We start from the raw sequence: 27,081 nt of genomic DNA, 5'->3' as shown, positions 1-27,081 counted from the left end.
ATTTTTAACATCAGCACTCGCTAATGCAGCTGATAAAAATGATAACGGATCAGAGGCGTCGCTTACCAGTGACAAGGCTTTGTGGAGGAGTTGCTGCTGAAACACTATAATGGCTGTTTTGGGGCAAAAGAGGTACTTTTGAGGAACCTGCAGGCACCTGCACCTGTCTGCTTGAAGTATCTGCTGTCAGGGGTTCCGTCATGAGGAAATAGCTAGTACCCGCTCCTTGAAGCGCAGGGTTAGCAGTGTCCAAGGGTAGCTGAATAATGTAGCTTTGCTGCGTTTGTGTCGTCGTCGGTAACGGATGAGGAGAAACTAGCGCTCCAACTCTACTAGGTGAATGAGCTTGCTGTGTTTGTGTTGTTGCTGTTAACTGATCAAATGGACCGAGTGCTCCTGCTCTACTAGGCGTCGCTGACGTTACTTGATGAAAAGGAACTAGTGCTCCGGCTCTACTAGGTGTTGCTGATGTGACCTGATGAAATGGAACTAGTGCTCCGACTCTACTAGGTGTTGCTGATGTGACCTGATGAAATGGAACTAGTGCTCCGGCTCTACTAACTGAATTGGCCTGTTGTGTTTGTGTTGCTGAGGTTAACTGATGAAATGGGAGAAGTGGCCCAGCTCTGGAAGGGGAATTAGCAAGTGCCTCTGAGCTTTGTAAGCCATGCACCGCCAGTGCGGCTTCATCCAAGTTAGTGCCTCTTGGTGTGCCAGGTTCTCTCGGGGACTTGGCGGGTGAAGAAAGGTAGATTGTGGGGAGCTTTTCTGTAGAAATACTGGAAATTGCCTGATTCAAAGCTTTATCACTTGAGGGAATGTCATCTGGGTTATCACTGATGATGATCTTCAAAGAAACCACATTATTGGAATCTGTCATATCTTTTCTTGGGGTGTTGTTATCGCAGGTGGCCAAGCTAGATTGAGCAGCGCCGAGCATTCCAGAGATTGGGGATGTGGCGGAGGTAAAACTGGATGAGTCAAGTATACCCGTATGAGGTGTGCTGAGAGAGGAAGATAGCTGGGGACAAGCTGTTACTATATTTGTTGCAGTGTTGTTAGCAACAGTGGAGTCTGCGGAAGAAAATGAGCTCATGGATGACTGAGGCGTTACTGAGACATTCATCTGAGGCTGAATTGCTCCACCATTGATTGCAACTGAAGTAAGAGAGGGGTTTCCACTCATCTTAACTTGATCAGGAGACAAAAACACAGGCTCATCACCCTGCGAAGATAAAGATGCCAAAGATTCAACTCGAGAGCCTTGTTCTTGTTTACTTCCCTTTTGAGTTGCCACACGAACGACTGGTTCCGCCGTAGGAGTGGCTTTCGATGAAAGGACAGCTGTTGAGTCCATGAGGGACATAGTGGTGGCTACGTTGTCTTTAGTGACACACAGTTCTCCGAGAGTGGGTGTATGCTCCAAGATAGCTGAAGTATCCACTGTGCTGTCAATATCCATTGGTGAAGCATCAACAGTATTACTAAAGAGTGAAGCTTTTTCTTTTTCATTTTCAGTACTGTTGTCTGACTGGGATGATCTGCTGCTTGGCCCGATTACACTCTTTTTCAACAGAGTGTTTGATTTTCTGGTCTTGCGTTCTTGGATAGGTTTGTTCTTCACCGTTGCCGCTGTTAAATCTGATGTCTCTTGTACTGTGGTGCCTGTTAAATGACAAGAGTACAACATGATTCATCTTAGTCGTTACCTGATGGATTTTAAGTTCAGCTCTGAAATTAGTTGACCATCGTACCTGGATTGTTACTCTGAAGCTGCCCGACTGTAGATGGTGGTCCGGCATTATCATTCTCTCCTGTCTTATTGTCCATATCCATATTTCCTGGTTCTCCATCATTTCGTGCTTTATCTGCAAAGGAAAATCAGCGTTATGCATTCGTAAATAAGAAGAGCCATGCCATATATTGAAATGTTTTACTACAGTCAAAACAAAGACGACAATATATATTTACTGTAGTCAAAGAGGTCAAACAGGGCCTGAAATGCGGGGTCCGATTCCGTTTGCTCCAAAATATCATGAATTGCATCCTCACTCATATGTATTTCTCCCTGAATAAAAATAATCAGGTTAATATTCAATATATGATTTATTTAAGGACAGAGACTGAGCACCTGTAATCCCAGGATCTCATCAATTGACTGGTCCTCTTCTATCGAACTTGATGGCGCCTTTACTGTTTGGGGAGTTGGCTCACTAAAGTTTGACAGGAAAACAAGAAGAAAATATTGTATGCATTTTAATATGTGTCACATTACATTGAAAAGCAAAAACAACTAACACTTACTTTGCAAGAATTTTGTTGATATTTTCAGCAAGTTTTTCCTGTAATGACCGGTCTCCCAGAATCTTATCACGAGCACTTTGTATCACAAGTTGCTGTGGACATACATTTGGTGTGAAATTTGCAGTTGTACAACTATCTGTCTCATTATTCCTGTTAAAAGCGGAATGCACATATACTTACAGGGAAGTTCTCATCAACGACTTCTTCAGGTTGTGGTTCAGCAGTAACATTGCTGGCAGGTGTACTCGACTTTCCAGGACCACTGGAGCACCCCAGAGCAGTGCTCCTTTTCCTTGGAGTGTCCCTGAGGGCAGAACACATGATTGCGGTGTTTAATACACTACTAATACATCTTTCTATTTAAAAACATCAGAGTATTTTGTCAGCGTGCATATAAATATAACAGCTCTCTTTACCATTTCCGTCGCCCAGGAGACATTGGTCCAGGATTTGGTCGCTGTTCTGAAACTAGTATAGGGCAATCTCCTGAAAGAGACAAGCATGGTAATTATTATTTATTTTTTCCTTACATACCAAGACGCTATGAGACACTTACTCTGTATATTGAGTGATTGGCTAATATCATGGAATTGCTGAGCTGTTGCAGTACCCGGAGGGGCTCTGATTTGGGGAGAACTGTAGCTCACAGGGATGGAGTGGCTGAGCGTACTCTGTGTGCTGAGTGCCGGGCTGCTGATTAAGGATGCTTCCGAAGAACATACAAGACTGCTCGTTGACGTCATCGTCAAACCTCGTTGTTTCGCCAAGTTTGCCAGTCCAATGCGTGAACGTGCTATTATGGAAAAAGACCAGTTACATAACTGTTTAGTTTAGGTCTGGGCTTATAATTTGTTTAAAAATCAATCACACCATTTTTGGATCATTATAGGATGACAAACACAGGATCTCAGCACAATGGCTACTGGCAATGGAACTTATCAAATACTTGACTACTGGTAATGCGACAAGCAGCTAAAGCAGCAGCAACAACTAAACCTCCATTACACAGACATAAAAATCTGAATTGACACCATTCAGCTGTTTTCAATTACTATTAGTACCAAATTTATTGTATAACAGTTTTTTAAACATTTGTATGATTACGAGTGTTAAAGAGTGCAATGCACCAATCTGGCTTGCTTTCAGAAGTTCCTTCTCGACACCATTATTATTACTTTTGTCAACATGATTTATCACAGAGTGATCATCTTATTTTTTTTATTTGAATAACAGGTAAGAACGATACTTCCCCAGTAGAATAAATTCTGAGACAAAAGGTTTGATGCTGGAACACATAATTTCAATTTTTATTGTATCCTTTGGGAAAATTCCTTGGGAAGTGGAAAACGGAGGTGGTATAGTGTTCTGAGATAGATTGTGTTCAAAAGTATATGCAAAGCGTCCAGAAATTCCCATTTTATTTTTAGTTACTCACCTCTCTGACTTGCTGCTATAGCTGGAGAACTCTGTAAGGACCTGAGATAAAGATCAAATGTTTATGTTTTGAGAAAGATGATATCATAAACCATAAATACAATATCATAAAACTCCATCCTCCATGCATTTTCTGAACTGCTTTTCTTGGACAAGGCAACTTCGAATCTCCAGTAAATCTAGCATGTTTTATGGCTGTGAGATGAAGTTCAGAATGTCATCACAAGCACGGAAAGAACATTCAAAACCACACTGGAACAAGGCTGACTGCTAACCACCCATACTCTGGTAATAATTTGTATTACTTGATTTGTTTGAGCGTAAAATCCAGCTTTTTCCACAATGATGTCAACATAGCAGGTACTTCATGGCAAGTCTCTGTAAAAAGATCGAATGGGAAATTAGGAAAATAAAACATGACACATTAGCTGGTTATATTAAAGGTGGCATGAATACCTTTTGCTTTTGCAGCCATATACTCATTTAAAATCGTTGTTAGTCCCTTTCCAAAGACAGACTACGGGGTAGAGATAACAGACATGGTGAGATGTACAGCATATCTAATTTCAACTTGTCTTATCTTCATGGCTGTATATATGCGTGCAACTTACAAAAACACAAGCAGGGAGAGCTCCATCTCCCATGGTGTGTTCTGCATATTCTTTCAGGCTCGGGCTCTCCTGAATGAATGCTTGGCTTGTAGCGGAGAGACCTTCTTCCTGAAGATAGCCTGATGACAGAAAACTATATTTTAACAGTTGGACACAACATAATCCCCCCAAAACAAAACGCTACGTTGAACATTGTTTTACACTTGTTAGTTCTGTAAAGCCCAGCTGACGCGCGAAAGCTTTTGACAACCCTGTTTGTGTTTATAATTATGTTGGCTAATGCTACAGCTACAACTTGTTCGTTCGTTCTGATCAGACCTACCCAGAACAAGACGAGCGACGTCGGATGGCAGCAACATGGCTGCCAGCAGATTGCTTCAAAGAGTAAATCGCCTCCAGTACTTCATTTACATGTCCACTACGAAAGATGCTTTATAACGTCCAACTTTAGACTTCATCTGTATTGTTGGGAAGGCGTTGTACTCAAAAGGCGGGGAACTCAAGCTCATTGGACCCGGAAGTCATTCTTACCAGATTGTGGTATACTGGAAGTTGTAGTTCCAAGCCTAGTTTGTAGTTCTACGTCAGGTTTGCCGTTCGACTTCGATTACCGCCCTTTTCATTGGTGTAATTGCTCAACTCTTCTATACAGTAATAATACATAGCTTGCCATTGTTTTATTTGTATAAATATTAATTAGTTATTCATAAAATAAACGGAAACGTCAATGTCATTTTTAGGAAGTGGCGTATAATCCGGAAATTGCGTTTCATTTTCAGTGGTTCAAGAGGCGGGAATTTCCTGTTGTGCTTTGTACACATGTTAAATAGAAATGATGTGGGATGTACAGCAAGTTCGTCTGTACCACCTGAACTGTATCATAATATGTGACGGGGCGTTGGTAAAGTGTCTGTAGAGACGAAAGGTGAGCTGAGAGCACGGCTTAGCAAATTTATGACTCGAAGTAATTTGGTTTTGGATTGGACAAGACCCAATAGAAGTTATGACTCTTTCTAGAACTGCTAATCAAACTATCTCTATGTGCATTAGTAATTTTCTGCAGTGACTAGCGTTATCATGGAAAGCGTGCCGTGTCATGGTTGTGTGCTGTGAGGTGAGAGCTCTTCATGGGTGTTGCAGAAGTTATCCAACGTCACCTAATTCGTCCACAAAATATTATTCCTTACTTCCAAATATATATTGGTTATCTATCGATACTTGTGTCATACACGTTCTTCCACTGAATGGCAGAGGCTTTACACCAGGGGTGTCAAACTCTTTTTTTTTTTTTCGCGGGCCGCATTGTAGATGACTACAATAGCTTCTTTCGGAGAGCCATTATGACTGTCAACCCAAATAAATGTATGAGCACCTCATATTATATACAGTAAAAGCTGCAAAACAAATTGACAAACAACTCGTTTTCAAATCAGATGAGTAAAAACTGGTCAAATATTTAAAAAAAAATATTAAAAGTGAAGACAATTTGCAATTCTAGTAATGACACACGAATTGATGCACAATTTGTCTTCGCGGGCCACATAAAATGATATGGCGGGCTGTAGCTGGCCCCCGGGCCTTGAGTTTGACACCTGTGCTTTACACTGAGTAATTACCTTATTATAATAATTTTGTACAAACCTAAGACGACAACATCATTATTTCACATTTTGTAACATTTTTGTCTGGTGGTGTGCCCTGAGACCGAGAAATTATTTGGACTGATACATTCTTAACACCCTGTCGTTGTAGGTGGACTCATCTGTTTGCAGTGTTATTGTCCACTTGAGGCACTATGAGTCTGGTTCTTTCTGATCTCTTGGTGTGCTGCAGGGGACTGGAGAATGACAAGGCTACAGAGAGGAAGGTACTCTAGTCACACCGGCATTTTAAAATATACGTATTTACAGTATGATCCCCACAGCTGCATTTATGGTCCAGGTCCACCTGACCCATTGTTTGTTGGTGTTCATGATTTATGCCTTCAGAAACAAGCGGAACACTTCAGACAGCTCATTCGATCACCAGAGATTGTGCAAGAACTTGATCGGACCTCGGGGCTTAAAACCAAAGGCTCCAAACAGCTCACATGGGATGCTGTTTTCAGGTACTATTCTGGATTTTCTGCTTGAGAGTGTGTAAGGAATTAAGTATTCCCTTGAAACTTGCTAAATGGAGTCATCTAACACAAATCATATTTCTTAATTGCTTATAGATGCTGCGAGATGGCAGCAAAGAGCTGCTTTTGTCAAAATTGAATTTCTAAACCACTGCAGGGCATGCCCAGGTTTCAGTGGGTAGAACTTGATATTTATAAATTGTAGCTGTGATTTGCCAAAACTAGTTGAATTATGTAATCTTGAAAAAAAACTCTTGAATCTTAATCCGAGCATTTGACTGCACATCTTTAATTTTTGCTATTGAAGATTTCTGCAACGTTACCTCCAACGGGAGACCGAAGCCATGAAACAGAGTAAATCCAACGTCACCAGCACTACGCTGGCCATCCGCCAGAAGAAGATGGCTGAAATAAGCAGTTTGATGAAATTTTTTGTCGGCTACGCAAACAAACGTAAGGACTCTGTGTTTGCAAGAGGTAGTACGTTTCCTTTTTATTTTTGCAGAGCTTATGAGTATGTTACATTTCTGTTCAATGTGTGGTGGGTACTACAGTGTAATTTTCTTTCGCTATTCAGGTGGGCCGCGGCTAAAGTGCAGTGAGCTTCTTAAGCATGTGATTGAGGTTCTTCAAAATTCATATAGCTGTTCAGCCTATGGCAAAGACTACAGCAGCCTGCTCCTAAAGGAAATCCTGTCTGTTCGCAAGTACTGGTGTGACATCACTCCACAGCAGTGGCACAGTCAGTGAAAAAATTTATACAATACATTTAACAATGATATATTTAGTTTTATGAAATTTAACAACAGGCATTTATGCCTGGTAATGATCAATTGATGTTTTTTGTTTGTGAAAGGTCTTTTGGATGTGTTCAGTGGCTTTTTCATCTCCTCATCCAAATCCATCAACCGCATTCTTGTAAGTCGGGTCATCAACACAGTGGTGCAGGGCTTGTGCGTGCAGACTGATGGATTCAACAGAGACCTGTTTGGCTTCTTTTCCAAAGCATTTCTCAATGCAAGGTGAGTAACTTTTGTAACCTTTTGAAACTATGAAACGTATTATGTTTAATATGACCGGCTTTTCCTCCCGACTAAGTGGCTGCTGGCAAATATGGTACTGTATCTGAATGTAACTTTGTTCTCGTCAGGCAGGAGAAGCACTTGACTGTTCTGGAGCATGTCATCTCAGCGCTTAACACCTTCTTGAAAGCTGTAGCAAAGAACTGTCGGATGAGGGTGTGTCGGCTCGGTGAGGAAATACTACCATCAATACTGTATGTCTGGACCAACATGAGGCCCAGTGCTTCTCTCAAAGAGGGGATTGTGGAGTTCTTCAACTTGCAGCTCTGCGTACACCATCCCAAAGGAGCAAAGACCCAGGACACAGGTCATTAAATGAAGACTTGTTGCATTACATGTGCATGTTGGCCACAGAAAACAGTCTACATGGTTTCCTTAGTATTTTGAACGTTTTTATTTTATATTTGAAAGTATTTTTAACTTGTGGTTCCTTATCATGTGCAATATGATCCTGATTGTTTCTGTATTTTGGGTACTTGTACAGTAAATGAATTGTAAATATAAAGTTATTCTACTATTTAGGTGCGCATGCCGAAGACTGGGCCAAGTGGCGGGATTTGATGTATAACCTCTACGAAACATTAGTGAGAGAAATCAGTCATATTGGTAGCAGAGGGAAGTATGTCACTGGCATGAGACGCATCGACGTCAAAGACAACATCATCAAGCTCACAGCTGATATTTGTCACCAGGTAACAAAGATGATGGCCGCTATTTGAGCAATTAAATTCAACTTGCATAATTGATACTATAATCTTCATGTGTTTGCTGCATTTTGTAGCTTTTCAGTATTGACAAAGACTCTCAAATCTCAGAGGCGACGTATGCCTCCTCCCTGATGGCTAGTTCCTTCAGTGGAACACCAAGCAAGCGACGGCGAATCGACCTCAGTTGGAATGTTCTTTTGGACCGCCTGCAACCTCAGTGTAGCGACTTTGATATCATCCCGTGGTATGAAATTACAACACACATTTTATCGTGTTAATGATTTATTGAGAGACAGAATTTTTTTTTTCAATTTTGATCTCAGGTTGCAGGTCACGGAAGCACTCGTATCAAAGTACCCATCTATGGTGCCCAGCCGAGTGATTGTCCCACTGTTATCAGTGTTGCACCAGCTCTTGGCCGAACACCGGAGAGGAGAAAGGGGGCCATATGTGCTGCGTTGTTTACGAGAAGTAGCCCGGTGTCAAGCCCATTTGCCAGAAAGGATGAGAGTTTACAAGCCAGATTTGGACAGACTATGGAGTCGGGTGTGGCCTCTGTCACTGCGGGGTGTGGGCTCACCCCAGTTAGAAGTGCTCAGCCTTGACCTGCTGGTCTCCATTGTCTACGGTGGACTGGTCAATATGGATAGAGAGTTCTGGAAACTCTTTTCAGAATCGGCATGTAAACCATCCCAGTGAGTCACTCCTCATTGTCCTCCTGAAACATTATACATGTCTGTTTTCTATACTGCTATCTTGATTTAAAACATAAAACAGACCACAATACATAAATATAATAATAATATGGCGGGCTTTGACATATGAATGACCCAACTTATGGGTTTTTCAAGATACGAGTTGTGATTTAGCTAATTTTTTTTCTTTGACTTGTGAACTCAACGTTTAGATTATGAGCACTCTATGGTGGCAGTGGACAAAACACACTTTACAATAGTAGTAGCAGTTTAGAAAAACAATTAATAAAAAAAAAAAAAAAAAGAAAAGCTTTGCTATTTAACACCTCTCCCGGTTGAAGTTTACTGTCAAGCTAAACATAAAACAAAAACGATTGCACTTTGTGTATTTAAAACAATTTCAGGCCGCTAGCTAAATGCTAATCTAATTAACATCTTGCAGTGCTTTAACCTTTCAGGCAAAGGAATGAATACAAATGCATCAACATATACAGCAGCAATATAACTGTATTCGCATTATAATAGTATTACTGCTGTACTGATGAGATGAGGTAGGCATGAGGAGCAAGATGTTTTTTTTTTTATTTATTATTATTATGTTTTTTTATAAATGTTAGTATTCTTTCGAGTAGCTCTTGACTGTGTGTTTCTTTGTAGAAGTGCAGTGATTTGTTTGGCCCAGGCTCTTCTGAAGTGTCCAGTCCCTAAGAAGCATCTGGGACTCCCAGATGGATCAGGGTCACTTAACCTCAAGGAAACCCTCATAGGCTGGTTGTTGATGACAGATCAGAGCGATGAGATGGAGGATAGTTCCAGACCTCATCCAATCATTTGCAGGTTACTGTTTTTTTTCCCCTCATAGTCTTAGTTCCCGTCACGCTTTTATGGTTCAGTTTCCTTAACGTTCTCATTCTATTTTGGTGTTTTACAGTGATTTTCCTCACAATCTAATCGCAAATATCCTGGTCTCCTTGACTTTAAAAGATACCCGCACTGGCCTGAATTTCCTTCTCGGTTCTGAGGGTGTTGAGAGGTGAGCAGTAATGTTCAGTGACACAACAAATACAGAAAAAAAAACATGTCAGAAAATGATCTTTTATTGAAGTATTCTGATTTCAGTTGCTCTTTTCTTTAGTGCTGTTTCAAAAGAGTCGACATCACTGAATGTCGATGAGGATTTAGACGAGGTTGAGAGATTGTACTTGCAGTTCAGCTTCAACACGCAGTTAACACAAAGCAGAGCGTCTGACAAGGAGTCCAAGGTGACATCAACAAATTGGCACTTCACGGTCATCTCCAGTCTCAGAAAGAAGTTGGAGCAGTCTCTTCTTTGTGTCGCCGACAACCTTCTAAACCGATACTTTCCTGACGTGAGTTTTGAAACTGCGTACATGTTTGTATGCCGTTGTCATGGTAAGACTTACCGTGTTGGACCTTCCACAGACTCAGTCTACCCCTCCAGAGTGCCTGTTGCGCTGTTTGAGCCTGCTGACAAGTGTTCAAGCGGGTTACATCTCGACAGGCTGTCTGACTGAGGATGAGGCAGGATGCTCCCAGCTATTCACTAAAGCTAAAGTGAGCATTCAAAGACTTTACGTGGAGATCAATTCCTTTAGATTTGTGTCCTTAAAGTATGTTTTGTTTGAAGACACTGGCGCAGGAGTTAAGTGGATTTATTTCAAGCGTGAAAGTGAAGATGACTGAGGCGTTAACCATGACCACACTGAAGTCTGTCATGAGGCTGTGCACTATTTCTGCCACAACAAAAAACAAGGTAATCTTTTTTTTTTTTTTTTGTTCAATTGTTTACCATGTTTATATTTTATAAGAGAATAAAACGTTTTTTATTTCACCTTATGAGTTGCAACTTTTTTTTATTCTTTTCAATAGGAAAATGTTTGCACAATCTCCTCTCGTCTCTTCATAATGACTCTCCCAGCGAGCCTTATCAATGAGCTGGCAGAAATTTATAAAATCATGGTTAGAGACGACCTCCTTTTTGTGTAAAGTGCTTAGCGTAGTTTTAGGGTGTAAGACAGACTTTCATTTAATGAGGATCTCTATATCTTCAGCTTAGCAGTGTTTCTCCCAGAGCTGCATTGATGGATGAAGACGAACCTACCGATAATGACTTGGAAATGACAAAAGCTCAGCATGAAGACGACGATCCTCTATTTGATGATGAGCAGTCCCACAGTGGGACACAGAGACTCAGGGGACGAGATGACAATGAAGTGTCAGGTGGACCAGGTAAGAGAAAATCTCTTCACAGTTAGATATCAATTGTAGAAATAAAGGATGAATTCCACAAAGCAGCGTTCACCATATTATTCATATGATTAGCACATACACAAAATGAGTTTAAACCCCAACCGATATTCAATGGTGTCCTTTCTGTAGGTGCAAAAAGCCTGTTGGCTGATGAGCATTTGGCCCACCAGGATCTTGCTCTCCTCCGAATCTTGGAGTTCTTGTCTAAGTGCGGTTCAGTCGAGCCCGTCCATGGCCAACTTTTTAAACCCCAAGATGTGCGACGTAAGCTCTTGCTGCTGATGGAGCAGATTGACCCTAGCATAGCCCTCCATGTCAACATGGTAGGTATCATAATGGTGTAGATATTCTCCCGCAATTTTTTTTAGCACAAGCACTCAAAGAAAAAAGTTTCTCTTCTCTCCTTGTAGTATCTCATCCTGTTAAAGAAGCTTCCTGCTGGGGACTCTCTTACTCCTGAAGAGTTTGACTCCCTGCTCCGTCCTATGGCGTAGGGAAACATTTTTGCCTTTACTTGCTCTGAACTAGTTGTTAGTTAGTTTTGTCTGTAAAACATAAAATATGTATTTTAACTAACACACTCTACTTATCTTCTCAGGGACCTGTGCTCTCGGCATCGTCAGGATCAAGAGATGTGTGTTAGACTTCTTTTGGCTTTATTGCCCTCCATCAGGAGCTTGGGGAGAACCCACAACATGCAATTGGAGATGAAACATGTGCAGGGGTCCCTGCTACAAGTGGTGTCAGGGTTCTGGTCTGTATCATTGCAAATATTTTATCACCAGGTGGTGTTTCTGTTTGTGAAACAAAATTTATGCTGGTATTCTGTTGTAGTTATCTGAGCCAAACGGGGAAATGCACGGCCACTGTCCGAACTGCTTTAGTGCGATGTCTGATCACGTTATTAGAGGTAAGCCTTTAGAATGGATGCTAGCTTTTAGATTACAATCCTGCCAAGGAAATGCTAGATGATATACTGCAAGACAATTCATTCAATTAATTTGTTTTGCTTTTAAGGGAAAAATATTGCTTCCGCTTAGTAGGCTCCTCAATATGTAAAGATTAAAATTATCTTGTGTGTACTCTGCCAGGCTGACCCATGTTGCAGGTGGGCCATATTGAGCATCAGGGAGCCTGAAAGAGAAGAAGACCGTCCAGTGTCCGTCATCCTTCCATCTCTTCTTGCAGATTCCCATCACCAAGTCCGCATGCTTGTGGCAATGTCATTGGAAAGGTATGGTAAAGCTGTAAAACTAGCTCAGTGTACTACTCAGTCACTTAGTGACAAATAATTATATGGCAATAAATGCCTTTTTATTGTGGTGGTTTGCATCCAGGTTGTTTCTGGACATGAGACCAGAACACAGAGACGGGAGAAAGATGTTGCCGCACCAACAAGCAGCTTTTGAGAATATTTACCTGAAAGCTCAAGAGGGCATGAAACCTGTGGTATGAGACTTGGTTGTCGCTATTATTCTTTTGTTTTGTATGCTTTTTAATTTGCAATAATTTGTTGGTTTCAAATTCAGAAAAGCAACTCAGCCGATGACGAGCAGGATGAGATTTTCAACCGTAAGGCCACCTTGCTGAAGAGTTTGTCAGTCGTGCTGTGTTGTAGTCCAGTCTGTGAGAAGCAGACCCTGTTTGCCCTCTTCCAGTCATACAAGGAAAATAATATAGAGGAGCACCTCATTAAGAAGGTAAATTGCCAGAAATGCTTTGTTATAACATTAACCTACCTAACCATAACCCTTTAATCTGCAGCTCTTTCAAGGACTTTAAAAATTATAGTTATTCAAAAAGGTAGTTTTTTTTTTTAACGTAGCATCAAACTCCATTAAGCTGCAGTTTAATAAAAACTTGTAATTGAATGGTATTACATTAGAAAAGCTGTACAGTATAAATGAATGACTAGTCTTATTATTGTAATCGTACTAATTTGTAGTGCTATCAGACAGAAATTAAGTGAACATCTACTTAAATGCGTACCCCCTTGACATAAGAGAACATTTTATTTACTACAGTTCTTGTACCTCATTACATTGTGTTAGTGTTATTTAGGCTGTGGCCACTGAGTGTATAATCTTTCAAAAAATATATGAAAAGGCTTTACAACAATTTTGTTTTTGTCACAGATGTTGTGTAGTGTATCCAGAGCACTCGGTTACAACAAGATCAAGACATTTGTCAGCTCTCACCTGTACTATTTGGTCGCCGAGTGGCTCTCCCAGAGACAGTCTGATGACAGCTACACGCTTGAATCATTCCCTTTCACGCTACTTGACCATGGCACGCTCAAAGATTTCTATAGGTTAGGAAAAAACCCTTGAATATGCCTCTCAATATTAACAATCATTTGTTTAACATAATTTTGCCTGTTTGCAGCTCTTCTTACCAGGTTCTCATCCCGCACCTTGTCTTCCTGGATGACTTCGACCAGGTGAAGTCCATTGGTCGGTATCTCGAGAGGGACTGGAGAGAGCTTTTAGCTGACTGTTTCCCCAACATCATGGTCAACATTCTGCCATACTTTGCGCTGTCTGGCCCGGAGAAACGGGTAGCACAGCAGAGGGAGAAGGCCCATCGTGTGTATGACCTACTCAAAGACGCAAACTGTTTGGGCAAACAGGTAAAGCTGACTTTATAGCCTTAGCCCATTGCGTGTTAACCACGTCGCGATACATTCTACATCACCTGCTTTCTCATGCAGGGTTATACGATGATTAATGAATGTCATTTACCATACTATGTTTCATATTCCTCCTCATATTTTCCATAGCAAATTGACAGCCTGATCCACAGTAATCTACCAGAGATTGTTGTTGAACTGCTAATGACCCTCTATGAAGGGGGTGCCGCTGAAGGAGACAGAGGAGACTTGAAACGCTTTATAGGGTAAGAGTGTTGATTTTTTTTCATTTTTTTTAATTTTTTTAACCATTTGTTCAGACCTGCATTTTGTACTTAGTTTTTCAATTACTAAGTTGTTCATTGTATAATTTGGATTCAAGTACTTGGCTTACGTAACACAATATTATGACTGTTTGAATACAGAGCTTACTAAAAAGGGCAAATTTTAACTTCTTCTTAGGGAATTGGATCCTGTCCCAAACCCACCATACTTCAGCTCTCATGTCATCAAAGCTACACTGGACTATCTCAGCAAATGCCATAGCGCAAACCATAAGTCCCTGGTGACCATTCTGTCAAAAACTCCAGTAAGATGTTCTTGTCTGATTATAACACTACTTATTTTGTTTATCATAGATTCTGTGTACTATATAAGATGTTCTGTATAAGATATCCCTTTTATTCTTATCTTCCTCAGATATCTATACAGAGCATTCTGCTGGCGGTGTGTGAAAAGGCAGCAATGACAACAAACGGTTACGAGCGGCATCGCATCCTCCTGATGTATCACCTCTTTGTCAACCTACTGCTCAAGGAGGTGAAAGATGGTCTTGGAGGAGCCTGGGCCTTTGTCCTCAGGGACATCATCTACACGCTCATCCACCATATCAACAGCTGGCTGGTGCATGCAGATACACACAGGTCAATTGATAGTATTGCACATGCACACTCTATTCACGCTTCCATAATCTTGCTAGTTGTGTAGGACAAGACTTCAAAAAATGGCTTAATTTTGATTAAAGGAAATTGTTTACATTCCCCGCCCCAGACCAGTTCCTTGTGATGAGGTCTCCATCCGAAGCTTGTCCCTGTGCTGTGATCTCTTGACTGTGGTGTGTCAGACTGCTCTGCAGTTCTGTGATGATGCTCTAGACTGCCATCTAAAGGTCATTGTTGGTACTCTCACCGCACAGGTGACCAGCCAGCCAGCTATCTCACAGCAGGTAAGCTTTTCATCTTAAAAGAAGTCACACATTGACCTCAATGCTTTACAGAATAATTCAGTTGTTACATATTTTTGCACAAGGTTCCGAAAGTTGCTTTAAACCTTTTGAATATTCAAGCAGTGGTTCAGATAATGAATGGATGTTTAAAAGTCAAAAGAAATATTAATGATAATTTAAGCCTTGGCAAACAGGATGAAATATACCTCGAATCATGACATGTTCCATTGATATGTTATTTATAATTAGGGGAATTTTTATGCAATGTAATATATTCTTTTGACGTAACCTCACCATATTGATGTCTCTTCTGTGGGCCTCTAGGTGCTTGGTGTATTGCACTTTCTTATAATTAAAAATCAACACAAATTGAAGGGAGCCATTTGCAAATTAGAGCCATTTCCTGACCTACCTAAATTCCAAGAGCTGCGTTCTGTCCAGAACAATCTCAAATATAATTCTGGGACCTTCACATTGAGACAGGTTAGAATTTTCTGGTATTTTATGTTGTGGTGACAGCAATGATTACTTTGTGGTTAGACATATTTTGATAATAATTTATGTGATATTCTGTATAACTGCCTCACTTTTTTATCAACAGGAGATATCACACTTCCTGTCTGTGATGCCCTCTGACTCATTACCCCTGACAAGACTTGAGGGAATTGAGCAACTCTCCCAAAAACTACATGACCACAAGGATGAGATAAAACAGTTACTCAAAGAGTGCCATGGTAGGACACCAGGTTCATTTAGTGTTATGTCCCATGTTTATTAGACACAATCTCTAATACGTTCTGTTTTTCTCCATCTTAGTGGAACCCACCAACAGTATCCTAGTAAAATTGGTTCTGAACCTGCTGCAGCTCTGTAAGATGGCAACCAACCACCCTGATGGAGCTGATATTCTAGGTATGCTTATTCAAGCGTATGGGGACTGTGCTTTGCATATTCAAACTATCACATGTCCTCCAGAGGCCACAGGAAGTATTTTGGGAGAACTGGGCCCTGTAGATCTCTCCACCATCGTCTTGCTCCACGGCAGAGATCCGCTTTATGAAAAGGCTGTGAGCCTCTTCCCGTCCACTGCCTCGCAGTGTGTTTACATCATCCTTAACTGCATCAATGACTCTCTCACACACCAATGGTAAGGGGTAACTTTAATGTCTGTAAATGTGTCAAAGTGAAGGGAGCTATTGCATAACTGCTCCACTTTGTGATTTGGTGGCAGTATTGATGTGAGGAAAGCAGCGACTCAATCTGTGAAGGACATCCTTGCCACTCAGTCTGGTATCAACTTTTGGGAGCAGCACAAACAAAGTAGAGACTCTATGTTGGCATACTTAAATCCATTTAGAAAAGCCAACAGGAAGGTGGGTTTGTGTAAACTGAAAACACAGATGGAATGTGCTCATTTGATGGCTTTAACAAGGTTGCACAAAGGACTATTTGAATCATGACAAATCTATTGCTTGTCATCCTTTGATTCCTTTGCGTATATTTCAAACAGAACCATGTTGTAGTTATGCATTAGCCCTGTTTGTTCTCATTGTCAGGCGGCTGCTGTGAGTGCTGAGGAACGTTCGCAGGGCAGGGAGAAGCTAGAGAACCAAGAATTTTGGATCCCACAGATGGGCAGCCACACAGTCTGGCTGAAGTCTCTATGTACCGCCCTGCTGGACAGCGGAGGAGTCAAGAGTGAGGCTCTCCTACTGTCTCGACCTCTTTGTCTGGTAAGCAGCCCGAGAAGCAACTCTTCAACTTTTTCTAATACCACCTTTGTGTCATCATTGGTTGATGTGCTCCTTCTCTGCCCATAGGTGAACTTGGACTGTTGCCAGAGGCTGCTTCCGCTCATCATTCATTCTATCCTCCTGGATGACAATCAGGGCTCCTGGAGAGATATGCTTTCTTCCCATATCCAGGACTTTTTCAGTTTTTGTTCCAGAAGTGCTCAGGCTGCGAGCCGCTCCACCACACCACTCAATGTTGACTCTGGTATAATGCCTTGACAGCAGATAACAGTGATTTGTAATATTTTTGTGTCATTAGCATAAATTATTCTTGCAGAGACTGACTCCGCCAGCCAAGGCTTGTACGACAAGGCATCTCTGCGTACCATGCTGGCAGTTATTGACTATCTGAGACACCAGCAGAGACCCTTGAGGTTTTTATTTATATATATTGTAAACTAAAACTGTATTAATTTAAAAGAGATATATTGTATATATTTTTTCCACAATTTAAAAAAGCTCCCATGTGATAAAAGTCTCAAAGGTGACATTCTTTTCACACTGGTTGAAGTTGCTCATTGTGTTAGGTGATGATTAAGGATTAAACAAATGCGTTGCGCTTAAGCGAGGCCTATAGTGGTGCAAACTTGGTGAATTTGTCACTATATTTATATGTTGAGCAACCAAAAATCAACCAGCCACTGGAAACTCTGAGACTCCCTACAGAGCAGTCACTTGCTAGACTGTAAATGATAGATGCTTGCACAAAGCCCACTGTATAGTCAAGCACCTATAAAGATCCGACTGTATTTTCCAATGTGGCGACAGCACTTGGTCACCAAACAGCTGCCTAACACATCATTTGTAGTAGATCTATGCAGATTCATTGGAAAACACAAATAACTCCCCCCTTCCATGGTCATGTGGGCAAATTCAGAACCACTCGCTCACAGATACATTTTCAGATGATAGAAAATTAGACTTTATAGCTGGGCACAGACTCAATAATTTGTATCGAGCGCTTTAATGGTCTGTCAGTCTGCAGACACTTATTCCATTACTTGCATGTTTATTTTATAGCGAGTCTTGTGGCACAGTGTGTGATTCCAATTTCTGGCTGGACCTGAACTACCTGGAGGTGGCCAAATCTGCACAGTCATGCTCTGCTCACTTCACTGCTCTGCTCTACACTGAGATATATGTGGATAAGATTAAAGCTAATTTGGAGGACAGCAGCAGGTATGTACAGTACTCTAGATTAGTTATCATGAAGTCATTTGATAAAATCCCTGGAAATTGTGGGTTGATAAATTTCATTATCAATGGCTTTAATAATTTTCTGAGAGATGCTACATTGCTTGTTTTCACACTTATATTTTGGTTGTGTTCTGTGATCTCTATTGAATGAGCAGAACTAAAGGAAGAGCAACACGCAAGATCAACTTTGAAGAGAACAGCCAAAATGTCACCATCGCCAGCCTGACTGAGAAAAGTATGAAGGACTCCAATATCAGCTTGCAGGTCAGCCATGTGTCTGATACGACACTTTCGAGGAACATTACTAGGTTTCCTTTTGGTCACTTTTTTGTTTTTGTTTTTTTTGTTTTTTTGCTTATTAAATTAATTCATCACATTAGAAGGCTGAATTAGATTTTTAGCAGGAGAAGTAAAGCTGTATTTATCTTAGCATGATGTAACACATTTATTAACATAATCATAGGAGCTGCTAATCGATGTCTACCGCAGCATTGGAGAGCCTGACAGTCTTTATGGCTGTGGAGGAGAAACAATGACCAGTCCACTAACAAGGTATTAAAAATCATGTAATCAGGCATCCCTTTCAATGTGACATGTTCTCAGCTGCTGTCAAACCGATTTTGCAGGATTCGAACATACGAGCATGAAGCTATGTGGGGGAAAGCTCTGACCTCATATGACCTTCACTCAACCCTGCCAGATGTCACTCGACAAGTGGGAATTGTTGAGGCAAGTTAAATATACCAGCCCATGTCAATTTGCAGATCATCTGCACACTCGTTCACTCATCTTAAATGTAGATCAGCACACAGTTGCCGTTTAAATTGTTTCTGGCCCAAGATGTGTGTCCATGCATTGTACTTATTTTATGTTTGTCTCTCACATATGTATGACTCTTACAGGGTCTGCAGAACTTTGGTCTGAGTAGCATCCTTACCACTTACATGAGGGGTCTGGAGAGTGAAGGGGTGGAGTGGGGAGCTGAACTGAGAGAGCTCCGTTTCCAGGCTGCCTGGAGGAACACCCAGTGGGACTGTGATCTGTCTGAGAGGTGAGGGGAGAGAGATGGGCCTTAATTGTATGTTATGAAGTGAAGTATAACTTGGTATTCTTCATGAATGTCAGTGGTGACAAACACAAGCCAGGATTCCACGAATCTATGTTCTCTGCTTTGCAAGCTTTGAGGGACAAGGAGTTCTCTATGTTTGATGATACGCTCAAACGGGCGAGGTGAGTTGCCTTTTTAGGTACTGATGTGATGTCATAAAATAAGATGGTCAAAGAATTAGACTTTTTTCCCCCTAAGGGGTAGAGAAGTAGAGGAGCTCTGCAGAGGCAGTCTGGAGGCAGTGTCGTCACTGTACCCGACCCTCAGGAACCTGCAGAGCATCAGAGAGCTGGAGAGCATCAAACTGCTGTTCTCAAGGTAGTAGCGGAATATTAGTGTGTGTCTTAAAACTGTTAAAAGTGCAATTTTAATCCTTACCACCATCAGACCATTCTCAGAGCTGGCTGTGAAGAATGTGTGTAACCAGTGGCGGCAGCATTCCCAGCTGCTAGCCAACAGTGAGTTTGCTTTGGTGGAGCCCATCTTGGCCATTCGGTCAGTGTCCTACAACACTCTGATGTCCAAGGCGCTGGACCCCGACATTGCTCAGTATCTCAGCTTGGTGCTTACCGACCACTTACTGGAGATGTGCCAGCTGGCTCGTAAAGCAGGGAACACGCAGGTAACGTCCACAGAAACTCACATTCGAGAATTGTAATTCACTATAGAATGTTTTGGATGATAAACCCTAATCTGGTTTGTGTAACCATGGGTGACCTGATGCTGATGCATTTAATGATCTTTTCTGATAACCTCTTAGCGTTCGGAGTATTTATCCATTCATTCATTATTTTCAGTGGCAAAAATATCAATCATGTAGGTGTGGTTCAACTTCAATTTACCCAAAAATGCAATTTTAATTGGCATTCTCATTGCTCCACGACCCAGACTAACTCTTAGTAAGAAGGTTTCACATCGTATGAGTAACTGTAGCCCTCGCATTTTTGTCAACATGCCACCTCCTGAGTCCAGTTGGCAGAGCGAGCAGTGTTTCAGATGAAGCAGCATGGAGTTGAAGGACACCGACAAGCATCACCCGTATCACCGTGGCAACTGGAGGAAGCGCAAGTGTTCTGGGTGAAGGGAGAACAGGGTCTGGCTCTTGGCCTCCTGAGACAGATGGTACAGAAGCTTGAGGAAAAAGTAAGACAACTCAAAACTTCTCTTCACACCTTGAACCGTTCATTGCTGTCATTAGAGGAGAACAAGAACTTAAGCAAAAAAGTCATCCTTATTCGTTGTCTTTTTGTGTCTGTTCACAGATTGACTTCAATCCTGCTCTGGCACCTATCTACACTGAGTGCCTCAGGCTCTGTGGTAACTGGCTGGCTGAAACATGCCAGGAAAGTCCTGGAGTCATTTTGGAGAAGTACTTAGAGAGGGTAGGAGCTTGCCTGCACTTTTGCCCACTTATCTGAACTCATGAAGCAAAAAAAAAAACCCCAAAACTACCTGTCCTATTTTATCCAAAACCTTTCACCAGTGCTGTAAATGTGTCTTTTTGTAATATTCTCTCAGGCTGTTGAGGTAATTGAGCGTGAGTCTGGAGTGCTGGACGCCCGGCTTCAGAATGAACGAATGGAGGCCTTCCTGTCGCTGGCTCGTTTTTCAGACGCCCAGTACCAGAGCATTGATAAATACATGACTTCATCTGAGTTTGAGAATAAGCAAGCCTTGCTGGAGAAAGCTAAACAAGAAGTGGATCTAATGAAAGAGCGTAACGTCATAAAAAACAGGTTTGCAACAATACATGTATTTCGATTTTCATTGTGTTTTATTTTGCGCTCTACGTAGATAGGGAAAAGTGGGGAAAAATGAGTCAGTGATGCTCTCCAAATTGTTTATTATTGCTTATGTATGTGTACATGCACACGCTGAGGAAGACTCTCCCTCACTCCACTAGCAATCCAAGCTAATTTTAGATCCTCCCAAATTTACAAGCTTTTGAAATTGGTGCCAATGCACTTGTGTTTCTTCTGTCACCAGGTATACAGTAAAGGTTGAAAGAGAGCTGGAGCTGGATGAGAGGGCCCTTCATGACCTGCAGACAGACAGACAGCTCTACCTGTGTAAGGCAGTAGAGAACTACATACAATGTCTAGAGCAAGGGGAGGAGCATGACACCTGGGTGTTTCGCTTGGCGTCTCTCTGGCTGGAAAATGCTGACATTATGCCAGTCAATGACATGATGAAGGTTTGTCACTATAAATTTGATGTTTCTCTGCAGTTTTTGGCTTGTATGGTCTGGTGTACGTATCAATTTGACGAGTTTGCAGTTTGGACTCGTCGTCATTCTGTCACATGTTGCAGAAAGGAGTGAAGACGATCCCCTCCTACAAGTTTTTACCCCTTATGTATCAGCTTGCTGCCCGTATGGGAACCAAGATGGCATCTGGCATAGGGGACGATGTGGGCTTCCATGACATCCTTAGTGACGTGAGTGATGTGAACATGCATGACTTCTGTTGTGACCTTTACTGCTTTTACACTTATTTTGTCTCCTCACAGTTGATCTTCCGCTCCTGCCTTGAACATCCACATCATACACTGTTTATCATCTTTGCCCTGGTCAACGCCAACAAAGATGAACAATTTTGTACTCGTCGGCTAACTAAGAGTGTTCCACATCAGTCATCGCCATTTGATATGGTAGGACGTTGCAGTTAGAAATGGGCTTTGCATAGTTGTGAACATAGCCAATAGTTATCTTTGTGGCCCATGGAGGTGGTTCCTCTCATTCCCTTTATATTTGGTGAATGAGAGGCGTACGGCACGGCCTTTGACACGGCGGAAGCAGAAACTGACTAATTCATTGATGGCAGTTTTAGTACTTAATGTTTTTGTTCAATTTTAATGAGTAATTTAGTTGTAGAATGTGTCATAGCTCTTGAGTCAAGATTCCCATTACCCCAAATATATTATTTAAATTTAACCAATTGAAGTGGCTGCAAATTCTTACACTAAATTTTCTGGGTAGATTTCATAGGTTGGTTTTTATAGTGTGGTGTCTTTTCAGATTGAATTTGTTTGCAACTGTTTGAGAAAAACAAATACATGGATTCAGTTCAACTTAAAGTATATTTTGACTTGTAGGAACGTTCAGATATGGCCCGGAAGATCACCGATGCCATCAGGAAAAAGAGAGGCAAGATGATCCGGGATATCGAGCGACTATGTGATGCTTATATCACACTTGCTTATTTGGATGCCAGCAGGCACAAGACAGAGAAGAGTGAGTAAAATAGTCAAAGATAAACTAGTACAGATTTTCCACAAACAATTCAGGTGGACAGCATTTCACTGTACTGGACGTTAGGAATACTTAAGTACAGTTAATGTCTAGTAACAGTGCACTCATTTCAATTCTGTTTCATTCATCACAGAGGCAATTCCCATTCCTGCAGATCAGCCCATTCATCAAATTAAAGACCTGGATGACGTTGCTATTCCCACTCTTGAGATCAAGGTGCTCAACGGAAATTGAACACGGGGAGGCCGATAATTTTGAAATAATGAATTTTAATTGATTATTTTAATTTTAATTATTTTTTTAAATATTATTTTCATAAAACATACACAGTGAAGGAAATAAGTCCCCATTGAGTACCGTTAAGTTTTCCTATACATACTGCACTTATATTGTGACCTGCTTGGAAGACTTTATCAAACAAAAAAATACATGCCTGGAGTGAGGAATGTACAGAAACCCCTGCCTTTATTTTTTCTAAACTGGCCCTAATCCTCTTCCGTAGAAGTGAAATCAGCCATTCTCTGATGTCCAAACTTGCCCTACTTAAATGATTTTGTTTGTTTGTTTGTTTTACATTTTCATTTAGCTTTATAGTTTGATTTCCACTTTTTTAACCACAAAAACATTCAAGTTCTATGGGTCTACTGTACCCCATCTTTGACTCAAGAATTATTTTCAACAATAGTGTAACCACGTGTATTGCATAAATGGCAACACCATATTTACCAGATTTGTTTAAATATTTTGGAAAAGTTATACCATTTGTTATACTGCTCTAATAGGTTGATCCTTCGGGTTGCTATGATGACGTGGTGACTGTCCGTTCGTTCATGCCTCATTATCACCTGGCTGGAGGAAATAACCTGCCCAAGATCATAGACTGTGTCGGCTCTGATGGCAAGCTCAGAAGGCAGTTGGTAAAGGTGGGTGGATGTTTATTTGCTGTATTTGCTGGGTGTGTGTATGTGTGTGTGTGTGTGTGTGTGTGTGTGTGTGTGTGTGTGTGTGTGTGTGTGTGTGTGTGTGTGTGTGTGTGTGTGTGTGTGTGTGTGTGTGTGTGTGTGTTTCCAGCTCATTTCAAAATCTGGCTTTGATGTTCTGGTTATACTGAGTGCCAGTCACAAAAGTGTTTTTTTTTTTCTTTTTCTTAAATGTTTATTCTGGTTTAGTCCCAGGTACTCATCTGTTTGATTAGTGACGTCTCTCATTTTGCCCTCTGTTAATAATTAATGTTGTTTCTTTGTGCAGGAAAACACTAAGTTTGTAGATGACAAATAGTTTTTTGCACCTTTATCACCAATAGTGGAGTGTATGTTTTTAAATGTGTGTATGTGGAAGAACCTAAAAGCTAATCATTTACTATTTGACACAGTCATAATAGAATAGTGACTTATTTTCTCTTACAATTGTAAATTTCCATAACTGTACAATGTTTATTTAGTGTTTGGTATTGTGAACAAATGAGAATAATTTCTAACAATGAAAACACATGATCATCAGAATTGTCTCTCTTTGTGAACAGGGTAAAGACGACCTGCGGCAAGATGCGGTGATGCAGCAGGTGTTTGCCATGTGCTCCATGTTGCTGCAGCGCAACACCGATACTCGCAAGAGGAAGCTCAACATCAGAAGATACAAGGTCTCATACTTTCATAGCTCAGATTCATATTTTGACCTACATTAGTGACAGATAATTCCTTTCTCTATGAGATGCAGAAAGTTATACATACTCATTTTCATTTAATTAGTTTATATCAATCAATCAATCAATCAATCAATCAATCAATCAATCAATCAATCAATCAATCAATCAATCAATCAATCAATCACCACGAGGAAGTTTCTTTTTTGTTTCGTTAGTACATCTAGTTAGTGAACGACTACGGCTTGTTGTGACTTTCAGGTTACGTCACCACCGTACAGACTGAAATCTGTCATAAGTGAAGTTCCTGCTGTATTTCCTTTCATGATATTTATAAAGGAATGATAATTTTATGCTTGCTTCAAGGTGGTGCCGTTCTCTCAGTGCAGCGGGGTTCTGGAATGGTGCTCCGGTACGGTTCCCCTTGGAGAGTTCCTGGCGAACCCCATCAAAGGGGCCCACAAGCGATACCGACCACAGGACGTGTCCAACCTCGCCTGCCGCAAGAAGATGATGGTACCCTATAATCATTGCTCTGGACAGTGTTTCCTAACCTTTGTTGAGCCAAGGCACATATTTTACAAAACTCTCACGGCCTACCAAACATTTCAAACAAAAATGAAATTAGACAACCTCTCGAAGCACACAAGATGATCTCTCACTCGACACAAAAGTGCTGCTGCCGAGTGGTTGGGAATCACCCCTTCATAGTTTATGAAATTATTTTTGGAAGACAGGGCCCATGACCATAATTCTTATGCATTGAAACGAAAAAAATCTCACTTTGTGAATTAATCTGTCATTGTAGGAAGCACAGCCACATGGGTTTGACGAGAAGCTGCATGCTTACATGGAGGTGTGCAAAAACTTCAAGCCTGTTTTCAGATATTTCTGCATGGAACGCTTCGTGGACCCCGCAGTGTGGATGGAAAAGCGGCTGGCCTACACCCGCAGTGTGGCCACTTCCTCCATTGGTACTCAAAAACAATTTAACCTTTAATTGATATACGCCAAGTCCAAACAGCTGTTTGGATGCTGAACAGTTTATGATAAGTAGCCCACATTTATGTGGGCGTAGCCTCAGTAAGATCTATGTTTTTATCATGACAATGGCAAAGATGTAATGTTTTGAAATGGCGAGTGAATAATATGGCTGTTTTTGTTACCAACAGTCGGCTACATCGTTGGCCTCGGTGACCGACACATTCAGAACATCCTGATTGATGAGCAGACCGCCGAACTGGTGCACATTGACTTAGGTATGTACATCATCATCAATTCTCCAATGAGGATCATTAAATTGTATAAATCCGACACTGAGTGACTATCATTACGACCACGACCTTTGACCGTGATGCTGCGTTATGGTTCCGTGCAGGTGTGGCATTTGAGCAAGGCAAGATTCTGCCCACTCCAGAGACCGTCCCCTTCAGGCTCTCCAGGGACATTGTGGATGGGATGGGCATCACTGGAGTAGAGGGAGTTTTCAGAAGGTTAGGAGGAGGCACTGATGGGGGAAACTGTGACTGTTTTTTAAAATGTGACTGGTGGTGATTGTTCTAGCAGGTTCCTTTTTTGGGATAGAATGAAGTAGTGAAATACTGTTTTTTATCTGTGCAGAATGAAATACCAATGTACATTTTTACAGCATGAGGTATTATGAGTCAAATAGCCAGTGGAAACTGTACATAATGACTACATGTGCATCTCAGTAAATTAAAATACCTTTGAAAACTTCAAATCCATTGGATTCATGATAAACTGATTCCAAATATCTATAAATCTAATATAAATAGCCAATCCACTTTTAATTTAGCTGTGAATTAATAATCAAACAACTGTTAACTGTAATTTCCCTCCTGTTCAGATGTTGTGAGAAGACCATGGAGGTCATGAGAGGCTCTCAAGAAGCTTTGCTGACCATTGTGGAGGTACCTCAAAAACTCCCTCACACCCAACTGATTGATTATTCACACTGACATAAAACGTGTCTAATGTTTCTTTTATTGAAATATAAGTCCAGTGAATGTTGTGCTTGTGTGTGACCCTACGTGGTTTCCGTCATGCAGGTTCTGCTCTATGACCCCTTGTTCGACTGGACCATGAGCCCCTTAAAAGCCTTTAACCTGCAACATGACGAGCAGCAGGAGCTTAACGCCACGCTCAGTTCAACCATGGGAGGGGACGACTTGGACAACCATCGTAAACACAGGTGCCGCATCATTTGTTTTATTGCGTGCTCAATGCAGTAACAGTCATAACAATATTATATATTTTGTACAATATATATTGTTTCGAGATATGATCTCATTTACATTACGGTGGACAGTCTAAGGCACACCTGGGCCATAAATGTGTTACACCATGTGGCACACATGCTCTTCCTTTCACAGTGACAGCCAGAGCTTCAACAAAGTGGCGGAGCGAGTGCTGCTGCGACTGCAGGAAAAACTGAAGGGAGTCGAGGCAGGCACAGTGCTCTCAGTGGGTGGGCAGGTTAATCTGCTCATCCAACAGGCCATGGACTCCAAAAACCTTAGCAGGCTCTACCCGGGCTGGCAGGCCTGGGTGTAGATGGTACACCAGAACAGGTTCTTACATTCTGTTCTGTACCTTCATTTTTACATTACAAATGGAAAGCTGTTCATTATGAAGTTTGCAAAGGTGCTGCTTGTTGCCAATTTTAAATTCTTTACTGCACTTTGAATGTTTTTAAGTTGACTTCCTTGCTAAATGTCATACATAGTGATGATCCTCTTACTTAGTAATTATATTACATACAGATAAAATAAAGTTTAAAAAAAAAATACACATTTGGAGTGTTTGGACTGTGCACTCGAGCGTGGCCCGGTGTTTAGACAAGTGAACAAAGCTCATTGTGCTTTCTGTAGGCTGAGGTGGAAAACTTTAGATGTCAGATAACAAGGCGTGTCCACGTAGCCTCACCATCATTCATTTGGTCACTCTGGTGACACAGCCCAGTGACATTAGTGAGAGACCTTTTTTAGAAGTAG

General features: G+C 41.3%; 2 protein-coding genes across 4 annotated transcripts in view; one reads left to right on the top strand and one right to left on the bottom strand.

Annotated features, from left to right (window-relative positions):
- Positions 1 to 4,875, bottom strand: part of npat (nuclear protein, ataxia-telangiectasia locus) — a 30,327-nt gene extending 25,452 nt beyond the window's left edge. For both annotated transcript variants that reach the window (XR_007482685.2, XM_049725431.2), the window contains exons 1-13: positions 4,672 to 4,875; positions 4,350 to 4,468; positions 4,195 to 4,255; positions 4,044 to 4,116; positions 3,740 to 3,780; positions 2,861 to 3,097; positions 2,721 to 2,790; positions 2,485 to 2,608; positions 2,305 to 2,396; positions 2,132 to 2,213; positions 1,972 to 2,068; positions 1,755 to 1,868; positions 67 to 1,665 (exon numbers count right to left, since the gene is read on the bottom strand). Coding sequence is in view for 1 of the 2 variants with exons in the window: in XM_049725431.2 (XP_049581388.1) it covers positions 67 to 1,665; positions 1,755 to 1,868; positions 1,972 to 2,068; positions 2,132 to 2,213; positions 2,305 to 2,396; positions 2,485 to 2,608; positions 2,721 to 2,790; positions 2,861 to 3,097; positions 3,740 to 3,780; positions 4,044 to 4,116; positions 4,195 to 4,255; positions 4,350 to 4,468; positions 4,672 to 4,708 (2,746 nt within the window). In the remaining variant the exon portion in view is untranslated. The remainder of the gene's footprint in view (positions 1 to 66; positions 1,666 to 1,754; positions 1,869 to 1,971; positions 2,069 to 2,131; positions 2,214 to 2,304; positions 2,397 to 2,484; positions 2,609 to 2,720; positions 2,791 to 2,860; positions 3,098 to 3,739; positions 3,781 to 4,043; positions 4,117 to 4,194; positions 4,256 to 4,349; positions 4,469 to 4,671) is intronic.
- Positions 4,876 to 5,136: 261 nt separating this feature from the next.
- atm (ATM serine/threonine kinase) lies at positions 5,137 to 26,890 on the top strand. 2 transcript variants are annotated; one of them, XM_049724879.2, is made up of 63 exons: positions 5,137 to 5,274; positions 6,102 to 6,216; positions 6,338 to 6,456; positions 6,776 to 6,921; positions 7,046 to 7,210; positions 7,325 to 7,490; positions 7,619 to 7,857; positions 8,073 to 8,242; positions 8,332 to 8,501; positions 8,581 to 8,952; positions 9,610 to 9,789; positions 9,884 to 9,985; positions 10,088 to 10,322; positions 10,396 to 10,527; positions 10,601 to 10,726; positions 10,843 to 10,932; positions 11,025 to 11,202; positions 11,353 to 11,546; positions 11,634 to 11,713; positions 11,822 to 11,977; positions 12,058 to 12,133; positions 12,315 to 12,457; positions 12,561 to 12,672; positions 12,753 to 12,923; positions 13,359 to 13,534; positions 13,609 to 13,852; positions 14,003 to 14,118; positions 14,315 to 14,441; positions 14,552 to 14,775; positions 14,903 to 15,077; positions 15,402 to 15,560; positions 15,679 to 15,811; positions 15,894 to 15,989; positions 16,053 to 16,224; positions 16,309 to 16,450; positions 16,634 to 16,810; positions 16,898 to 17,075; positions 17,148 to 17,244; positions 17,891 to 18,049; positions 18,223 to 18,331; positions 18,531 to 18,619; positions 18,694 to 18,796; positions 18,970 to 19,118; positions 19,193 to 19,297; positions 19,374 to 19,493; positions 19,563 to 19,797; positions 20,148 to 20,318; positions 20,438 to 20,557; positions 20,694 to 20,911; positions 21,162 to 21,369; positions 21,486 to 21,611; positions 21,684 to 21,824; positions 22,269 to 22,407; positions 22,559 to 22,641; positions 23,208 to 23,348; positions 23,948 to 24,064; positions 24,434 to 24,583; positions 24,876 to 25,041; positions 25,240 to 25,326; positions 25,446 to 25,560; positions 25,935 to 25,998; positions 26,137 to 26,279; positions 26,461 to 26,890. In XM_049724879.2, the coding sequence occupies exons 2-63, from the start codon at positions 6,145 to 6,147 to the stop codon at positions 26,639 to 26,641; spliced, it is 9,249 nt and encodes a 3,082-aa protein (XP_049580836.1). In that variant the 5' UTR covers positions 5,137 to 5,274; positions 6,102 to 6,144; the 3' UTR covers positions 26,642 to 26,890. The 2 variants fall into 2 exon arrangements, with proteins under 2 accessions (XP_049580836.1, XP_049580837.1); XM_049724880.2 differs by lacking the exons at positions 19,563 to 19,797; positions 20,148 to 20,318; positions 20,438 to 20,557; ... (13 more) ...; positions 26,137 to 26,279; positions 26,461 to 26,890 and having other exon boundaries at positions 19,357 to 19,459.
- Positions 26,891 to 27,081: the final 191 nt, after the last annotated feature.

Source organism: Syngnathus scovelli, chromosome 7 (assembly GCF_024217435.2).
Source record: "Syngnathus scovelli strain Florida chromosome 7, RoL_Ssco_1.2, whole genome shotgun sequence".
Taxonomy (NCBI): Eukaryota; Metazoa; Chordata; class Actinopteri; order Syngnathiformes; family Syngnathidae; genus Syngnathus; species Syngnathus scovelli.
This window is presented reverse-complemented; position numbering and strand designations above follow the sequence as displayed.

Coding starts and splice junctions, on each gene's coding strand:
- atm (XM_049724879.2), top strand. CDS start 6,145: ATGAGTCTGGTTCTTTCTGATCTCTTGGTGTGCTGCAGGGGACTGGAG. Junction 11,203..11,352: donor TGAAGTGTCAGGTGGACCAG/GTAAGAGAAAAT, acceptor TCCTTTCTGTAG/GTGCAAAAAGCCTGTTGGCT. Junction 25,327..25,445: donor ACTGGTGCACATTGACTTAG/GTATGTACATCA, acceptor GGTTCCGTGCAG/GTGTGGCATTTGAGCAAGGC.